At 41.0% G+C, this 18,170-nt stretch overlaps 1 protein-coding gene across 1 annotated transcript; it reads left to right on the top strand.

Moving 5' to 3' along the window:
• Positions 1 to 5,112: 5,112 nt before the first annotated feature.
• Positions 5,113 to 14,950, top strand: CLK1 (CDC like kinase 1). Its single transcript, XM_032354375.1, has 13 exons — positions 5,113 to 5,261; positions 7,437 to 7,597; positions 7,836 to 8,064; positions 9,048 to 9,138; positions 9,535 to 9,601; positions 11,485 to 11,601; positions 11,690 to 11,856; positions 12,592 to 12,686; positions 12,784 to 12,913; positions 13,517 to 13,599; positions 14,033 to 14,112; positions 14,373 to 14,463; positions 14,586 to 14,950. The coding sequence occupies exons 2-13, from the start codon at positions 7,437 to 7,439 to the stop codon at positions 14,727 to 14,729; spliced, it is 1,455 nt and encodes a 484-aa protein (XP_032210266.1). The 5' UTR covers positions 5,113 to 5,261; the 3' UTR covers positions 14,730 to 14,950.
• The last annotated feature ends 3,220 nt before the right edge of the window (positions 14,951 to 18,170 follow it).

Raw genomic sequence — 18,170 nt, 5'->3', positions numbered from 1 at the left:
AATTTGTTTTGACATATAACTGATACTTTCCTTTCCAACTGAATGGCACTAGGTTTTTTGTTTTTTTTTTGTCATTTCTCTTAAGAGGCGTTTTTTTAATTTTTTTTAAAGATTTTATTTATTTGTTTGACAGACTGAGACCACAAGTAGGCAGAGAGGGAGGAGGCAGGCTCCCCGCTGAGCAGAGACCCCCCCCGACGTGGGGCTCGATCCCAGGACTCTGGGATCATGACCTGAGCCGAAGCCAGAGGCTTAACCCACTGAGCCACCCAGGCACCCCTCTCTTAAGAGGCTTTTACTGATTGTCAAGATGTTTTGGTACTGACTGGCACTCCTTCAATTTTTATTCTAAACTCTGCTTCTGTTTTTTTAAGTGCTAGTAAATGGTGGGTTTTGGGTTTTTTAGAGCTCATTCTTACAATGTCTGTTTAGTTATAGCTAGAAAGATCGACAGAGGGATAGTCTGGCTGCCCACCTTGGGCCTGTTAGGAGACATCTTGAGATCAAAATCCATAACACTATCTTCTGTCCATTCACACTGAGTTGACTGGTTCACACAAATCACATGGGCAATTGAGTGACTGATATTTTGTTCCATGTATTAACTGACAGTATGTACTACTAAGACTAAGACTAGAATATTGTTGATCAACCAAATTCTCTTTAAAAAGAAGAGTAATAAGGCTTCCCTTTTGGACTAGAGGTTAGCAAACTACTGCCCTCAGGCTGGCCACCTGTTTCAGCAAATAGTCTTCATGGATCTCAACCATTCCCATCTTAGGTGTTTTCTGACTGCTTTGTGCTACAGCAGCAGTATAGATTGGTTGTGACAGAGAATAAAAGGCCTACAAGCCTAAAAAATACTTATTATCTTGCCATTTAAGAAAATTTGCTAGGGGTGCCTGGGTGGCTCAGTGGGTTAAAGCCTCTGCCTTCAGCTCAGGTCATGATCCCAGAATCCTGGGATCAAGCCCTGCACCAACCAGGCTCTCTGCTCAGCGGGGAGCCTGCTCCCTCCTCTCTCTCTGTCTGCCTCTCTGCCTAGTTGATATCTCTTTCTCTCTCTCTCTGTCAAATAAATAAATAAAATCTTAAAAAAATATAGAAAATTTGCTAATCTTTGATTTAGAATATCAGAAGTTGCCAGATAATCATTGTTTCATTGCAAAGGGAGCTTGATGAGCTTAAGGGATAATGCAATCAATAGATATCTTGGGGCGCCTGGGTGGCTCAGTGGGTTAAGCCGCTGCCTTCGGCTCAGGTCATGATCTCAGGGTCCTGGGATCGAGTCCCACATCGGGCTCTCCGCTCAGCGGGGAGCCTGCTTTCTCCTCTCTCTCTCTGCCTGCCTCTCTGCCTACTTGTGATCTCTCTCTGTCAAATAAATAAATAAAATCTTTAAAAAAAAAATAGATATCTTGATAGTTCCTTCACTACTCTAAAAATGTTCCTGTACCTATCCATTAGGATACCTAAATCCTGTTAGTTCTTGCTTTGGAGCTCTTTGAAAAGAGCTTTCTTTTTTTCTCTCTCTCTTTTTTTTAAGGTTTTATTTATTTATTTGACAGAGCGAGAAAGTACAAGCAGGGAGAGAAGCAGAGGGAGACTGCGAGGCAGGCTCTCTGCCAAACAGGGAGCCCCTATGTGGAGCTCGACCCTAGGTCCCTGGGATCATGACCGGCGCTTAAGGCAGATGCTTAACCGACCAAGTCACCCACGCACCCCAGGAGAGCTCTTTCTGTAGGCCTTTGGTGAATTGAATAGTTACCATTTATACCTTGGTTAAACTTGGCAGTTTCCAAATCCATTTAGCAATATCTAAGCTATGTTGGGTATTTCTAAAGATATGTATTCTCATCTTTTTGTTCAAAAAACAAAAACTAGAGGTGCCTGGGTGACTCAGTCTGTTATGAGTCTGCCTTCATTCAGCTCATCATGATCCCCAGAGTCCTGGGATCGGCTCCTGCAATAGGCTTCCTTCTCAGTGGATAGTCTGCTTGTGTTCTCTTGATCTCTCTTAAAATCTTTCTTAAAAAAAGAAAAAGAAAAGAAAAGACTAAAACAAGTAAGTAACTTATTGAGTTTTTTCCAGACTTGTATGTGAAGGTGCATAGGACACTGCTTGTTCCAAGGGAGCGCACTCTAGGAAGCTAACAGATACACAAATAGATAAATTTTAATACATAGGACTCAACTTTTAATCAGTTTAGCAAACTGGATAGATTAGTTACTGTTTCACTAGTGAATTTAAATGAAAACGAATGGTTCTTTTCAATTCGGTTCATACCAACTATAAAGGTAAGGATGGGAACTCAAACTCTAATTATATATTATATAATAATATATAATAGACTAATAAACTTAATAAATATGGTTAATAATAAACTATATTAACTCTAAAGCAAATCTAGAATAAATGATAAAATAAATTTTTAAAAGCAAATTACAATCAGGTGCACCTAACTGGCTCAGCTGGTGGAGGTTTGTGGTTTCCTGACTTCAGGTTTGTGGTTTCAAGCCCCAAATTGGGTGTAAAGACTATTTAAAATAAAATCATGGGTGTCTGGGTGGCTCAGTTGGTTAAGCGTCTGCCTTCACCTCAAATCAGGATCTTAGGATCCTGGGGTAGAGCTCTGCAGAGCCCCACATTGGGCTAGCTCAGCAGAGCCTACTTCTCCCTCACTCTCAAGTTAATAAAAAAAATAAAATAAAATAAAATAAATTTTTAAAAGCAGTATCTGAAATCCTTAAAAAGAAAAGTTATTTCATAAATTGTGTTAGGATAATCAGTAAATTATATGAAGAAAAGTAGCAAAAGAATTTTACCCCACATGCAATTTCTACCCAAAATTGCAGATGTCTTTAAAAAAAAAAGGAAAAAACACCTCTGAAAAGGAAAGAATTTCAGTTTACAAACATGACAAAGATAAACTTGACAGAACAAGTTTAACTACATAAAAATCGAAAATTTGATTGCAATTAAAAAACTTCAAGAACTGGAGTGTCTGGGTGGCTGAATTGTTAGGTGTTTGTCTTTGCCTTTGGCTCAGGTCATGACCCCAGGGTCCTGGGATTGAGCCCCTCGTTGGGATCCCTGCTCAGCAAGAAGCCTGCTTCTTATCTCACTCCCCCTTGCTTGTGTTCCCTCTCTCTGTGTGTCAAATACATACATAAAATCTTTAAAAAAACAAAAACCAAAAACTTCAAGGACGAATGAGAGCTGTATATTCCAAAAGAGCAATGAGATATGAATGCGCAAGTAATAAAAAAAGGGGAAAATGTTCAACTTCACTAATTAGGGAATAAAGTTGCAAGTTTCCTCCAAATTACCATTTTTAAATCTCTGCACTATGTTTGTTAGGATTGTGATAACGAAGTACCAGAAACTGGGTAACTTAAAATTCTCTGTTAAACAGACTAGAAATTAAAAAAAATCAAGGTGTGAGCAGATTAACTCTAAGGTCCCGCTTTGGCTGACAGAAGACCATTTTCTATCTTCACACAATCAGTGAGTGTCCCCGTCCTAATCTCTTTAAAAAGAAAGATCAGTCAGACAGGATTAGGACCCACCCTACTGACCTCATTTTAACCTTAGGTAGGTCTGTAAAGGCGGCATCTACAAATAACTCACTGTCTTGGGGCGGGGGAGCGGCAGTTAAGACTTAAACATGAACTGGAGGGACATAGTGCCACCCCAAAACAACCGATAACATGCACTAAAGAACACAGAAAATAATCTCATAAATGAAAATACCAAGTTAGTAATTGTTTGGGTGTAAGGGTTTGCTAAATTTAAAACCATTTCAGAAACTAATTTTGGAAGTATATACCAGACTTTTTCCAAGTTCACTGTCTTTCACCCCTGTAATCTTACTGTGGGGATTTCCAAATTGCTCTGTAGTCCTTCACTGCAAATATTACCTGTAACAGAATATAGTTGATGCCCATCTCCTAGATTGTTAGACTTGAGAACGTATGTACAGTGCTTAGCACAGTAACTAGCTCTGTAACTATGAATACCTATTATCTTTCAAAGATGGAGATTCCCTAGGTTTGCTTAACATTCAGAAGTGCTAAATACAACCTGAATTTCACAAGTTATTGTGATGAATTTCTCCCTCTGTGAAATATTTATCTCCTATTTGGGGACCCTGACCCCAATATAAAGATTTAAGTATTAGTGGTTTTATAAGTATTAATGGTTTTAAAACCATAAAGAGAAGGGTCTTATGAAATGCAGACTACCATAGAAATTTGGAAATTCGTATTCCTCATCAGTTTTTACCCAATAATTGTGCATCTGTGTAGGGCTGGCTACTTTTGCTGCTCTCCCGAGCAAGTGTGAACAATAAACTTATGCTTAGTTGTAATATTTAATTTTATACGTTTTCCACTAAGTTTGGGATGAGTAAACAAGAAACAAAATGGAGGAAGGGCGCGGGGTCAGGACTGGCGATTACTCTGGTCTATTAATATGCAATTTGATGATTTTGTTGTTCAGAGGCTGTTTCCTGATACCCTTTCTTCACGACCTGCCATTTACCGATTTAGAGTTCATCTGGCCTTGACAGTGGAGAGGACTGGCTCAATGCCAAAATGTTTAACTATGAAGGGTCCTCACTTCCCGTTTCCAAGCTCTTGCCTGCGCATTTCCTCGAGAAAAACCCTTGCAACCCAATTTCAGTGTGTGTGAGTCCCAACCACTAAAGACTCAACTAGTTTAAATAGGTCTCAGAGGCTTAGCAAAGTCGAAATACAATTACTAATTTAGAGCGACAGGACGGAGATCGTGTTTTTTTAAAGGATTGTTCGGTGGCTGCAATCAGTGCACAGACTATTTAGTATCACGGTCCCTCACTTTCTCTTGCACCCATCGTTCCCAGACACCACTTTTAATGAGCGCGTTCGAGACTCGACTCTCCAGTACTCACATTGTTCCCTCGGACCTAGACGGCCCCCAACATGGCCGACACGACTCCCCACCTCCGCCTTCAGTCTTCGGGCTTCCGACGCGGCGCCTGCGCACACGGCGGCCACCGCTGTCTCCTTCCATCTCTGGGTGCAGGCGCCGCCCCACCCCCCGCCCCGCCCCGCCCTGCGGCGGGACGCGTTCGCCGCGTCACCCTTGTTTTCGAGTCGAGTCCCGACGCAGCGGCTGTCAGCTCCATTTTGTTGTTGGAGCCCGTCGTCGTCAGTTGGGCTTTTCCCGTTTTCGCGTTGCAAGCTTTGTCTCCTTCGGCTTGGACTCTTTGGCCTGGACGGTAAGACGCAGAAGGAAGCGGGCTGGGCAGTCAGGGCCCTTTTTCTGTGCCTCGGAAGCGCCTGGTGGTGCCCACTCTCCTCGCTTGTTCGCTGCCTGTAATCCCCGGCACGACGACCCCTTTTTGTCCTCTCACCCCCGAGCAGGAAGGCGGCTCGCTCGTCTTCCGCGCGCTGCAGAGCCTGTTGCCGCGAGTTTCTCCTTGAACCGCGACGCCCTGGACACTGGCGAGGGGGGGAGGGAGGGAGTGCTGGGCTGGGAGGGCCGGGCCGAGCGCCCCTAGGCGCCATTTTGTTGGCGACGGCCTCGGCCACCTCAGCGGAGCTGTAAGATGGCGGCGGGGCGGAGGAGGCGAAGCTTCCTGCGGTGGGTGGTGTTGACTTGGGTCCTGGAAGGTGCGTGTCACGCTCCGGGAAGGAACGGTGTTTGTAGCAAATGGAGAGGACACACTGACCTGATAGAGGAGGTATCCCTTAACGTTGTTCCGGTCTTGAAAGATTGAGTGAAAATCGCTAGTGCCTTTGCCCGCGGTGGCGCTGGCGAACACCAGATCCAGAAACCGGGAGAAGCCGAGATGGTAGGGTGTGTTGGAAGGAGCGTTGGCATTTTTGCGCCCCTTTACCCCCAGACCCCTAGCGAACGATTGGAGCGCTTTGATGCAGAGTTAGTGCGAGACGTGGCGGAGACTCGGCAGTTAGGACTAGTAAGAACGGTATTGATGAAAAGTCAGTTCCATAAAATGTTTTTTTAACAGTAATCAGGGATTTTTGTTCGAAACATTACTGGAAGGGAGGTGCTTCCCTCCCCTTGATTATGTAAGATTGCTTTTAGAAAAGCTAGGTTTTGTTACGTAGTGTGCTGGGTACCTCAAAAGATGGTATTTCGTGGTTTCCTGATGCCACGGCTGACTTACGTGGCAGCTTGATCGCGTTATCGGCCTTACGGAATCCCTCGTGAGGAGTTCTGTCGCAGAGGGCGTTTACGGTGCGTTTGAGTCGGAGGCTGGTTTCCGGTGAACATTTAAACGGGGACCTGTAGTCCACACATGTGGACCTACAGTATGTTTATGTTGCTGACCGGAAAGGGGAGGTTTTAAGATTTATTTATTTACTTGACAGATCACGCGTAGGCAAAGAGGGGGCGGGGAAGCAGGCTCCCTGCTGAGCGGAGAGCCCGCTGCCGGGCTGGATTCCAGGACCCTGAGATCTTAACCGGAGCCGAAGGCGGAGGCTTTATCGACTGATCCTGACCTGAGCCCGAGGCAGACGCTTAACCGACTTAGCCACTCGCCTCACCTCCACCCCCCGCCAATGACTTACGAACTTCGATTTAAAAGAACAGATTTTTAAAATGATTTTGTTTGATAGAGATCTCAAGTAGACAGAGAGAGGAGGAAGCAGGCTCTCTGCTGAGCAGAGAGCCCGATGTGGGACACGGGGCTTGGTCCCAGGACCCTGGGATAATGACCAGACCAAAAACGGAGACTTAACCCACTGAGCCACCCAGGAGCCCCTAAAAGAACAGTTGAGAGGCAGCTGTCTGACTGAGTTAGTAGAGATTCTTGAGCTCCAGGTTATGAGTTCTGGCCCCACACTGGGTGTGGAGATTATTGAAAAATAAAATCTTTAGGGGCTCCTGGGTGGCTCAGTGGGTTAAGCCTCTGCCTTCAGCTCGGGTCATGGTCTCAGAGTCCTGGGATGGAGCCCCATGGGGGGGCTCTCTGCCCAGTACAGAGCCTGCGTCCCTCTACCCGCTCTCTCTGCCTGCCTCTCTGCCCACTTGTGATCTCTGTCAAATAAAATAAAATTTAAAAATAAAATAAAATCTTAAAAAAAAAAAAAGAACAATTTAAAAAGTCATGGGACGCCTGGGTGGCTCAGTTGGTTAAGCAGCTGCCTTCAGCTCAGGTCATGATCCCAGCGTCCTGGGATCGAGTCCCACATCGGGCTCCTTGCTTGGCAGGGAGCCTGCTTCTCCCTCTGACCCTGCCTGCCACTCTGTCTGCCTGTGTTCGCTCTCATTCTCTCTCTCTCTGACAAATAAATAAAATAAATAAAATCTTTAAAAAAAAAAAATAAAAAGTCAAAGCTAGAGTGAATTTGCAAAGAAGAGTTTTATTAAACTGCTTGGTGTTGGTGGGATACAACTTAACTGGAAAAATGTGTCTTTTATGTAGATGAGACACTCAAAGAGAACTTACTGTCCTGATTGGGATGAAAAGGATTGGGACTGTGGAAAATGGAGAAGCAGCAGCAGTCATAAAAGAAAGAAGAGATCACATAGCAGTGCCCGAGAGAACAAGCGCTGCAAATATAATCATTCTAAAACATCTGATAGGTAAGGATGGTATTTAAAGTGTCTCAGTATAAAAATACATTTCACTGCAATGCTCTACGTCAGCTGTATCTCAGTAAAAGTTGGGGTGTATTTTCCTGATTAAAATTACAGTATCACGTAAGTAATGATGAATCACATTTCTTTCTGTTTCCAATGAGGGCTTGTAATGTTTGTAAAATTGTGTGGATTTTTTTGGTGGGGAAAGCATAAAGTCTTAAAATCTTTTTTGTTTTTTTAGCCATTATTTGGAAAGCAGATCCATAAATGAGAAAGATTATCATAGTCGACGCTACATTGATGAATACAGAAATGACTACAGTCAAGGATGTGAACCTGGACATCGTCATAGAGACCATGAAAGCAGATATCAGAACCATAGTAGCAAGTCTTCTGGGAGAAGTGGAAGAAGTAGTTATAAAAGCAAACACAGGATTCACCACAGTACTTCACGCCATCGTTCACATGGGGTATGAGCTCTTTTAAAACATTCTGTAAATTTTATTTCTCAGGTGGAACAGGAATACTTGAATTTGTGTTTGATCATTTGAGAAAGTTCTGTTTAAAAAAAGTCATCTCAGTTTAACTTGGATTTTTTATGTTTGTGCATTAAATAGGAAATTCCTGAAATACAGTACATATTAAGTTATATAGCCATAGATTTTATTATTATTGGCAACTAATTGTCATTCCAGTAAATCAGTGGAGGTGATTAGTTTATTTTTATGGTATTTCAGGAAATGATTTGTTTTGATAAATTGAAGTCTCGTCACAAAAGTTAGAATAAGCATTTTATTTTTGTATGGTGGAGGGTTTAGGCATGTCTTTTTCTAATAAAGCATGCTCTAATTTTTTCACTAAGCAAATCACTTAACAGATTGAACATTATGGGTTATGGGTTAATTTGAATATTAGTTCAGATGACATTTTAAGTGACATAGTGTTACTCTTATATGCCAGATCTTTTTTTTTTCTCCCCAAAATTAGGACTTTAATTTTATTTACTGTTTCAGTATTTGTTTTCTTAGATTAGTTAGGAAATCTTAATTTGGCCACAGTCTACTTTGACCAAGTAAATATTTCATCCTGCAGTTTAACAACATTAAATTAGAACACTAGAAACTTAAAATTATGTTTCAGTGAATGCTACAATTAAGCATTTTTTTTTTTTTTTAAGAAAAACAATTGTATTATGTTTTGTTGCCTTGCCACTTTGAGTATCTTATCTGAAAATCTGTTCCTTGCCATGTTTTTCTCCTGTTAACATAAACTATGTGCCCTGTGAATTTCTGGGGACTGAATTTGAAATTGCTCCTGCCAACCGTTTGTGGCCTGGCGTGTATCTGAATGCCTGAATATCTCCCCGCTGAATGAATTTCGTATTCTGCCCTGAATTCACTCGGGTATATTGATTGGCTGGATGATCTTGGTGCCGCCCACTTGACGTTTCCAGAAGAGTCACCGAAGGAAAAGAACCAGGAGTGTAGAGGATGATGAGGAGGGTCACCTGATCTGTCAGAGTGGAGACGTACTAAGTGCAAGATGTATAGAATATTTTTCAACACTTATTAACTTTTCAGATAACATAATCTATATATAAAGATTTCAGGGATTTGGAAATCTTTTCTTTCTCTGTTTTTTTGTTTGTTTGTTCTTCATTTCTTTTGGTGGGGGGGGATTGTGTTTCTTTCTTTCTTTAGAAATTTAATATTTGTTAAGCAGAACTTCCAAAATAGTAAATCAAGTTAATAAAATGAGCTTAAGAATGAATTTAGAACTAAAAATAGTTATAAATGTTTTTTGACAGTGTTGACCAATAAAATGTCTAGTGATAAGGAAATTTGTAGCATCAACTAGAATAATCTGCATTGATAGCATTTATTATGATAAGTAAACTGTTCCACTTCTTGATATAACTGAGATTTATTTCTCTCTTTTAGATGAAATTGTTGATACTTTAGGAGAAGGAGCTTTTGGAAAAGTCGTGGAGTGCATTGATCATAAAGCGTAAGTTTCCTACCCTGAGATTGCATTTGGAGCTGTCACCAATGTGAGAGAATTTTTTTAGCTTTAGTATATTGTCTGACCATAACCTTTCACTTGGTTTTTTTGCTTTGATCTAGGAAACTCCCAGTAAAAGGTTCCAGCCTGATAGGGGTACTTGGGTGGTTCAGTTTGTTAAGCATCTCCTTTGGCTCAGCTCAGGAACTGAGGGTCCTATAATCAGACCCTGTGTTGGGCTCCCTATTCACAGGGAATATGCTCCTCCCTTTTCCTCTCCCCACCTCCCCCTCTTCTGTGTGCTCTCAGATAAATATTTTTTATTTATTTATTTATTTATTTATTTTAAGAATTTATTTGTCCTACCACAAGCAGGGGAAGTGAGAGAGGGAGAAACAGGCTTCCCACCCAGCAAGGAGCTTGATGTGGGGCTCGATCCCAGGACCCTCAGGATCATGACCCAAGCCAAAAGCAGACACCCAACAACTGAGTCACCCATGTACCCCAGATTTTATTATTTTAGAAAATATTTTGTTGTCCCACTGGGCACAGTTGTGACAGTTCTTGTGGCCTCCCTCCTTCCCCTAGTCATTAATCTAAATCAGAACTTCCCACAGCCTTGGTTTCTTGGGTGTTTGGAACTGGGCTCACCCAGGGCATATTGACACATTCTTCAGGGTAGTAGGACACTGTATTCTTAGAAAATACTATGATTGATGACACAGCCATGGTTGAGAACTCTTAAATTGGTATCATATGGCCCCTTCCATAACTTTTCTGGTAACCTAGACAAAATGAGGAATTTTTTTTTTTTAAAGATTTTATTCATTTGACAGAGAGAGAGAGAAATCACAAGTAGGCAGAGAGGCAGGCAGAGAGAGAGAGAGGGGAGAAAGCAGGTTCCCTGCGGAGCAGAGAGCCCGACGCGGGGCTCGATCCCAGAACCCTGGGATCATGACCCGAGCTGAAGGCAGAGGCTTTAACCCACTGAGCCACCCAGGCGCCCCCAAAATGAAGAATTTGATAAAATGGGGCCCCCGGGTGGCTCAGTGGTTGGGCATCTGCCTTCGGCTCGGGTCATGATAACCAGTGTCCTGGGATCAAGCCCTGCATTGGGTTCTCTCCTCCACAGGAAGCCTGCTTCTCCCTCTCCCGCTTCCCCCGCTTGTGTTCCCTCTCTCACTGTCTGTCTCTCAAATTTAAAAAAACCTTCCAAAAAAAAGAATTTGATAAAATATTTGTCAGTGACAAGTACTAAAGAAGAAACTGTTTTACATATGTGTATTGAGTTTTAATTGGATTATGAGTTGAGTGGTGATACCCCAATAATCTTGTTACATTATAGCTATTAATACATAGTTTAGTTGAAGGACCAAAAAAAGAATTCATATGAGTGGTGGTTTGATGAAAAAAATTGTGTCATTCAACATGTATTTGTACCAACTGATTCCACCATATACTTAAAGATCATTCTTGGGATGCCTGGATGGCTCAGCTGGTTAAGTGTCTACCCTCAGCTCTGGTTGTGATGCCAGGGTCCTGGGATGGAGTCCCACATCGGGCTCCTTGCTGGGCGGGGAGTTTGCTCCTCCCTGTACCTGCTCTTACCCCTGCCTATGCTTGCTCGCTCACTCTCTCCAACAAGAAAAGTCTTAGAAAAAAATAAAGATAATTATTGTTGCTTATAGTGAGTTGCTATAGTCCTATAAAACTGGGTTAATTTTGTTAGAATACTTTGGTATAATCAGATAAAACTGAATGCTAGACCATAAATTCAAGAAAACAAATATAGTGGGTCAAAGTAGAAGTAGTTAAAGTTTGAAAAGAGTAATAGGAAAGTGGAAGAGGATATAATTTTTAACATTTTTTTTTTCAACTTTCTCTAACAGAGGAGGTAGACATGTGGCAGTAAAAATAGTTAAAAATGTGGATAGATACTGTGAAGCTGCTCGCTCAGAAATACAAGTTCTGGAACACTTGAATACAACAGACCCCAGTAGTACATTGTAAGTATCAAAGTAGAACTCAGAAGATCCTCTCAGATAGATTTGAATTATGAGAAGGTGTACTCAGTTATTTTTCATGTATTTATAGCCGCTGTGTCCAGATGTTGGAGTGGTTTGAGCATCATGGTCACATTTGCATTGTATTTGAACTACTAGGACTTAGTACGTATGACTTCATTAAGGAAAATGGTTTTCTGCCATTTCGTCTGGATCATATCAGGAAGATGGCATATCAGATATGCAAGTCAGTGAATTGTAAGTACTTGGCATGTCTTCAAGAAACTTGAAGTTATTGAGACTAACTTAATGCCAGACTGATTTGGATCTTTTAAGAAAAAGATAGGATCTAACATAAGCCTGACTTAAGAGTAGGTATGAGAAAGATGTTGATGACTAGCTGTTGGTCAGTTTTGCTTTCATTCAGTAAGTAGTATATTGTCCATCATGTAGTAAAATATTGTCCTGTAGAAGAGTAGTTTAGTTTGGTTTATAATTGCTGCTTCTACTTCTTGCTCCTGTGGTTCTGATACCTGCTCTGATGGTCTCTGTGGTGAAGTCTAGATTCAAATTTTTGACTGTAGACATTTCTGTATGTAGCACCGGCTATGATAATCTTTCTTATTTACAGATCTGCTTTCCAAATAATGGCTAAAAAAATAAAAAGATTTTAAGACTTTATGTAATCTTTTTTATTTTTGGAAAGATTTTATGTTTTCCCCACCAAAAAATAATTCACACAGTTTTAAAAAGTTAAAAGCCATCATTAGAAACAGGCAATCTTGGCTTCATGAATAAAAATAACTTCTTCACATTTGAGTGGTTAGCTGCTGGTAGACTAACTTTGAGGGTAGTAGATAGTTTTCTAGTAGCCTCTTGAATGTTGAAAACTTTGGACATGTAGGAAAAGCATCAGAGAGGTTTTTGTTGTAGGACTTTTGAGTTTGATTAGGTTTTTGATTTTCAGATGACAACTTTCTGTTTCTTTCTCAGTTCTACACAGTAACAAGTTGACTCACACAGACTTAAAGCCTGAAAACATCTTATTTGTGCAGTCTGACTACACAGAGGCATATAATCCCAAAATAGTAAGTCTTCAGTATGTCACTTTCATTGTTTGAAATTAATTAATATCATATGCCTTCTTAATATTATGCCTCCTTATCCCATTATTTGTGATTTCAGAAACGTGATGAACGTACCTTAATAAATCCAGATATTAAAGTTGTAGACTTTGGAAGCGCAACTTACGATGATGAACATCACAGTACATTGGTATCTACAAGGCATTATAGGGCACCTGAAGTTATTTTGGGTAAGTTGCTTAATTGTGCTTTAGGAATGTGTATATATCCTTTTGTAGTTCTGCTCTTACTCTTTGTGGGGATTTTCTAAAATCTTTTTTTCCCTTTAAGAGATTAATAACTTAAAACACAATATGGGTAGGTGGTGCCTGGGTGGCTCAGTCAGCACCATCTGACTGCAGTGCAGGTCATGATCTCGAGTTCCTGGGACTTTGGCGGGGGGCTCCACCCTTGGCAGGGAGTATGCTTGTCCCTCTGCCTTCACCCTGCCCCAGCTCATGTGTGCAGAAGGACGCGCACGTGTGCTCTCTCTCAAATAAAATTAAAAAAAACACACACACACATTAGGGGCACCTGGGTGGCTCAGTGGGTTAAGCCTCTGCCTTCGGCTCGGGTCATGATCTTGGGGTCCTGGGATAGAGCCCCACATGGGGTTCCCTGCTCGGCAGGGAGCCTGCTTCCTCCTCTCTCTCTGCCTACTTGTGATCTCTGTCGAATAAAATCTAAAAAAAAAAAAAAAAAAATACACATTAAAGATATTAAGCTCATGTTTGTTTTTCAGTGTCTTCAAGAAATAAAGCTTTTTTTCCTAACAGTTTGCTTTTGCTTTGCAGCTTTAGGATGGTCCCAGCCATGTGATGTCTGGAGTATAGGTTGTATTCTTATTGAATACTACCTTGGGTTTACAGTATTTCCAGTAAGTGATCGGTTTCAGTGGCTTTGCTCAAAAAAAGTGCTTTTTAAAAAAAAGGTGTTTATGTGAGTGAACATTATAAAGCAAAGTATACACATTTAGGCAGTTTTTCCCATAATTATAGACTAATTGTTAAGTATAAAGGAATAAAGTTTCTGTAACGTGCTATTGGGTATTTGTATTTCCTTCATAATTTATCATTTTACTTAAAAATTTTTTCAAGTATACTGTAACAGTTATCCTGTTCATTTGGAGAGAATCACTGGTGAGCTTGTTCTTTGGCTCTTAGTATTTATCATCAGCTGTAACTTGCTAAAAATTTGCCTTTTTTAGTAATTACCTTCCCTTTTGATTTCTATGGACTAGAAATCTAGCAGCTCTGTTAAATGAGAACAAAGTACACAATGTGCTTAACAAGTTTTGTTTATTGTTTTAGACACATGATAGTAAGGAGCATTTGGCAATGATGGAAAGGATTCTTGGACCTTTACCAAAACATATGATTCAGAAAACCAGGTATGTTTTTATTTAAGAGTAGGTGCCATCCTTTGTACCGCTTGGTCTTCTGTAGAACTTTATAAAAAGTCAGACTAATGCTTTTTCACTTAAAACATTCCTTTGTTGGGAAGCCAGTAGCTAGGCTGTTTTCAAGTCTCTAGTGAAGTGTTAGTCTTTGATCTATAAAAGCATAATAATTGATGAAACCAGTTGTTTTCACTATATGTTTTAAGTTTTCATTGTCAGCATTATAAACATCAATGGATATTGACTTTTAGGAAACGTAAATATTTCCATCATGATCGATTAGACTGGGACGAACACAGTTCTGCCGGCAGATATGTCTCAAGGCGCTGTAAACCTCTGAAGGTGAGTCTGGGCCATTAAACGATTAAAAGCTTGAGTTTCCCTTCCTTTTTATGGTAGAGAAGTAAGTTGTGATAAATGGTAGTTGAAAATTTTCGACTATTGACTATTTCTTTTCCTTTCAGGAATTTATGCTCTCTCAGGATGCTGAACATGAGCTGCTCTTTGACCTCATTGAGAAAATGTTGGAATATGATCCAGCTAAAAGGATTACTCTCAAAGAAGCCTTAAAGCATCCTTTCTTTTACCCCCTAAAAAAAGCTACATAGATCTATAGTTCTCTTGAAGAGATTTTATAGACTGTATCAGTCCAATTTTTAAATAATAAGTTATTTTGTATAGCTTTTGTAAAATTCTTACATTTTTGTATTGCTGTTTATTTTGCTTGGATAATTTGATTTAAGTAAATTGCTGAAGTAATGAACATTTTTTCCAGTAATTGCTGTATAAAATGATTTATTCAGAATAAAATTTTTGTGCTTAAACGAAATTTATCGGAATCTGTAGTTTGTTTTTAGCACCATTTTCCTCTCTATTAATATCTTTGGAGGCTTCCTTTAAGTCTTTGGAAATACTTAGATTTGTTTCTATTTTAGGGAATGCCAGCCTCTGCCTGCCTTCTTGAAACGAAATGTAATGTCCAAATTTTACAGAATACAAAGAACTAGAGATTAGTCCCCAGTTTTTTTCTCCCTTTATTCTCATTCAAGACTGTTAACAAATAACAGAAAAACTTCCAGAGGGGCACCTAGCTGGCTCAGTCAGTGGAGCATGCAACCCTTAATCTCAGGGTTGTGAGTTCAACCCACACTGGGTGTAGAGATTTCTTACTTTTTTTGTTTTTTTGGGGGGTAGTTTTCTGATAGAGATTACATAATATTAAAGGAAAAAAAAAGCTTCCGGAATACTTTGTAGTGAAGTGTCAAATATTAAGTGACTGTAGTGAGTCAGGCTTTTTTTTTTTTTTTTTTTTTTAATGTATTTGACAGAGATCACAAGTAGGCAGAGAGGCAGGCGGAGAGAGGGGGAAGCAGGCTCCCCGCTGAGCAGAGAGCCTGATGCGGGCCTCCATCCCAGGACCCTGAGATGATGACCCGGGCCGAAGGCAGAGGCTTAACCCACTGAGCCACCCAGGCGCCCCAAGTCAGGCATTTGTCTATGGTTTTTATTTATGCTTGATCCATTTAAAACTACAGTCAGGTTTTTTTTTTCCCCGTTCTGTTTTGTTTTTTAGTTTCTCTAAGACTTTTAGAGTTGTGGGTTCTCAGCAAAACTGAGGGGAAGGAACAGATTCCCTGTGTACCTCCCAATCCCACACATGCGTAGTCTCTGCTACCAACATCCCTCACCAAGGGGTACGTTTGTTGAAACTATGATCACCTGAAGTCTAGTGATCACACATGATCAGCTAGAAAGACTACTTTCTAGCTGGGATTGGGATTGGGAAAGTAGTCTTTCTAGCTGACATTTGGTGCATCACATTCTGTGGGTTTGTACAAATGGAAGATGATGTGAATCCATCATTAGAGAATACCGAGCATTTTCACTGCTCTAAAAATCCCGTGTTCTGCCTTTTATCCTGCTCTCCCCTCCCATAGTCTGGCAGCCACTGGTATCTTTACTGTCTGTAGTTTTGTCCATAATATCCTATAATTGGACTCCTGTAACATTTAGCCATTCAGGTTTCTTTCACTTAAATAATGTGTATTTAAGTTTCCTCCATCTTTTCACAGCTTTATCATTTGTTTCTTTTTATTTATGAGTTAGTATTTCATAGTCTGGATGTACCGTAGCTTATCCATTCACTTACTAAAGGATATTTACATGCTTCAAAGACAATTATGAATAAAGCTGCTAAAAATATCTATGGTTAGGTTTGCGTGTGTACATAAGTTTCCAGTTCTTTTTGGTAGGTAAGAAGTAATTGCTAGGTCAAATAGGCTATAGTAAGAGTTCTTTTTATATTTGGGATAATAGTTCTTTAGTAGATGTGTTTTACAAATATTTTCTTCCAGTCTGGCTTATCTTTCACAGAGCAGAAGTTTTCTTAGAATCTAGATTGTAAATTCTTTTTTTTTTTTTTTTTAAAGATTTTATTTATTTATTTGACAGAAATCACAAGTAGGCGGAGAGGCAGGCAGAGAGAGAGAGCAGGAAGCAGGCTCCCTGCTGAGCAGAGAGCCTGATGCGGGGCTCGATCCCAGAACTCTGGGATCATGACCCGAGCCGAAGGCAGAGGCTTTAACCCACTGTGCCACCCAGGCGCCCCTAGATTGTAAATTCTAATGGGTTATGCCTAATTTAGTGTCTCAGAAGTCAGCATACCCCAGATCATCTAGGTTTTCTTTGTAGTTCTGCAGTTTTGTGTTTCATATTTAAGTCTAATCCATTTTGAGTTCATTTTTGTTGAAGGATTAATCTTATGTGTGGATGTCCAGTTCCTGCACTGCTGAAGAGAGTTTGGGGTTTTTTAGAAATTTAAAAATTAAGCATATTTGTAGGCCATGGTATAAATTGTTGTTGCTAGAATGAGGATTTAAACTCCAGAGCCAGACTGTCTAGTTTGAATATTAGCTGGGACTAGCTGCAGGACTTTGGAGTGTCTCCTGGGCTGAGCTGGGAGTTCTTAGTCCCCGCTGGGCCTCTGCTGTCACTCCAGCTGGAGCGGCAGGAGTGCTGCTTCACTTGTTGCCTCTTAGGGCTCCACTGACACAGGGTGGAGTGGCCTCAACCCATGTTATCTCTGGACAGCACGAAAATTCTGAGACGCTCCACCTGGCCTCCTGAAATGCCACATCAGCAGGAAGAGGGAGGGGTGACTCGTTACCACCGCGAATGAGGAGGAAAGTCCAGGCTCTCCCAGTGGATACAACAGGAGACTGGCAGGAGCGTTCTCACGCAGCAGGGATGAGAGTCCCAGTTCCCAAGCGTCTGACAACACCTTGTCAGGGGTTGAGAAATCTTGTTAGAGCCTGGCAGGGGTGAAAATCTGGGATCCCCACTTGAATTTTTGCTGGCAGGAGTAGAAGTAATGCCATGTTTTTTTCTGTGGTATTTGGCTAGAGTAGAGCACTCATTGTCTTTAAAAGTTTCCTGTCCTGGGGTGCCTGGGTGGTTGAGTCAGTTAAGTATCTGCCTTCAGCTCGGGTCATGATCTCAGGGTCCGCTTGGATTGAGCCCCACTTTGGGCTCCCTGCTTAGCTAGGAGTCTGCCTCTCCCTTTACCCCTCCAACCACTCCCCCATCCTGGACTCATTCTCTTGCTTTCTCTCAAAAAAAATTTTAAAAAGATCTCTGTTTTGCTAGCCTGCCCTTTTCTTGGTCCTTTGGCTAGAAAGAACAAACTTTATTGAAGATTTTTGTCTGTACCTGTTGGTGTTTCCAGGTTACCAACTTATCCAGCATCAAGTCTAGGATAGATAAAAGCCAAGGGGGTGCCTGTGTGGCTAAGTGGGTTAAGTATCTGCCTTTGGCTCAGGTCGTGATCCCAGGGCCCTGAGTAGATCCCCCAATAGGGCTCTCTGCTCAGTGGGGAGCCCCCTTCTCCCTCTCCTGCTTCCACTGCTTGCGTGCTCTCTGTCAAATAAATCTTAAAAAAAAAAAAAAAAAAGCCAGGAAAAGTAACCATGTCAGTCCTCAGATACAGCTAAGGTCTCCAGCTGCTCTGCCTTCTCTGAACCTTTCAGAGTCTCTTCTGTTTTATATATAAT

This window comes from Mustela erminea, chromosome 8 (genome assembly GCF_009829155.1).
Source record: "Mustela erminea isolate mMusErm1 chromosome 8, mMusErm1.Pri, whole genome shotgun sequence".
Taxonomy (NCBI): Eukaryota; Metazoa; Chordata; class Mammalia; order Carnivora; family Mustelidae; genus Mustela; species Mustela erminea.
The sequence above is the reverse complement of the archived record's forward strand: the minus strand, read 5'-3'. Positions and strand labels throughout refer to the sequence as shown.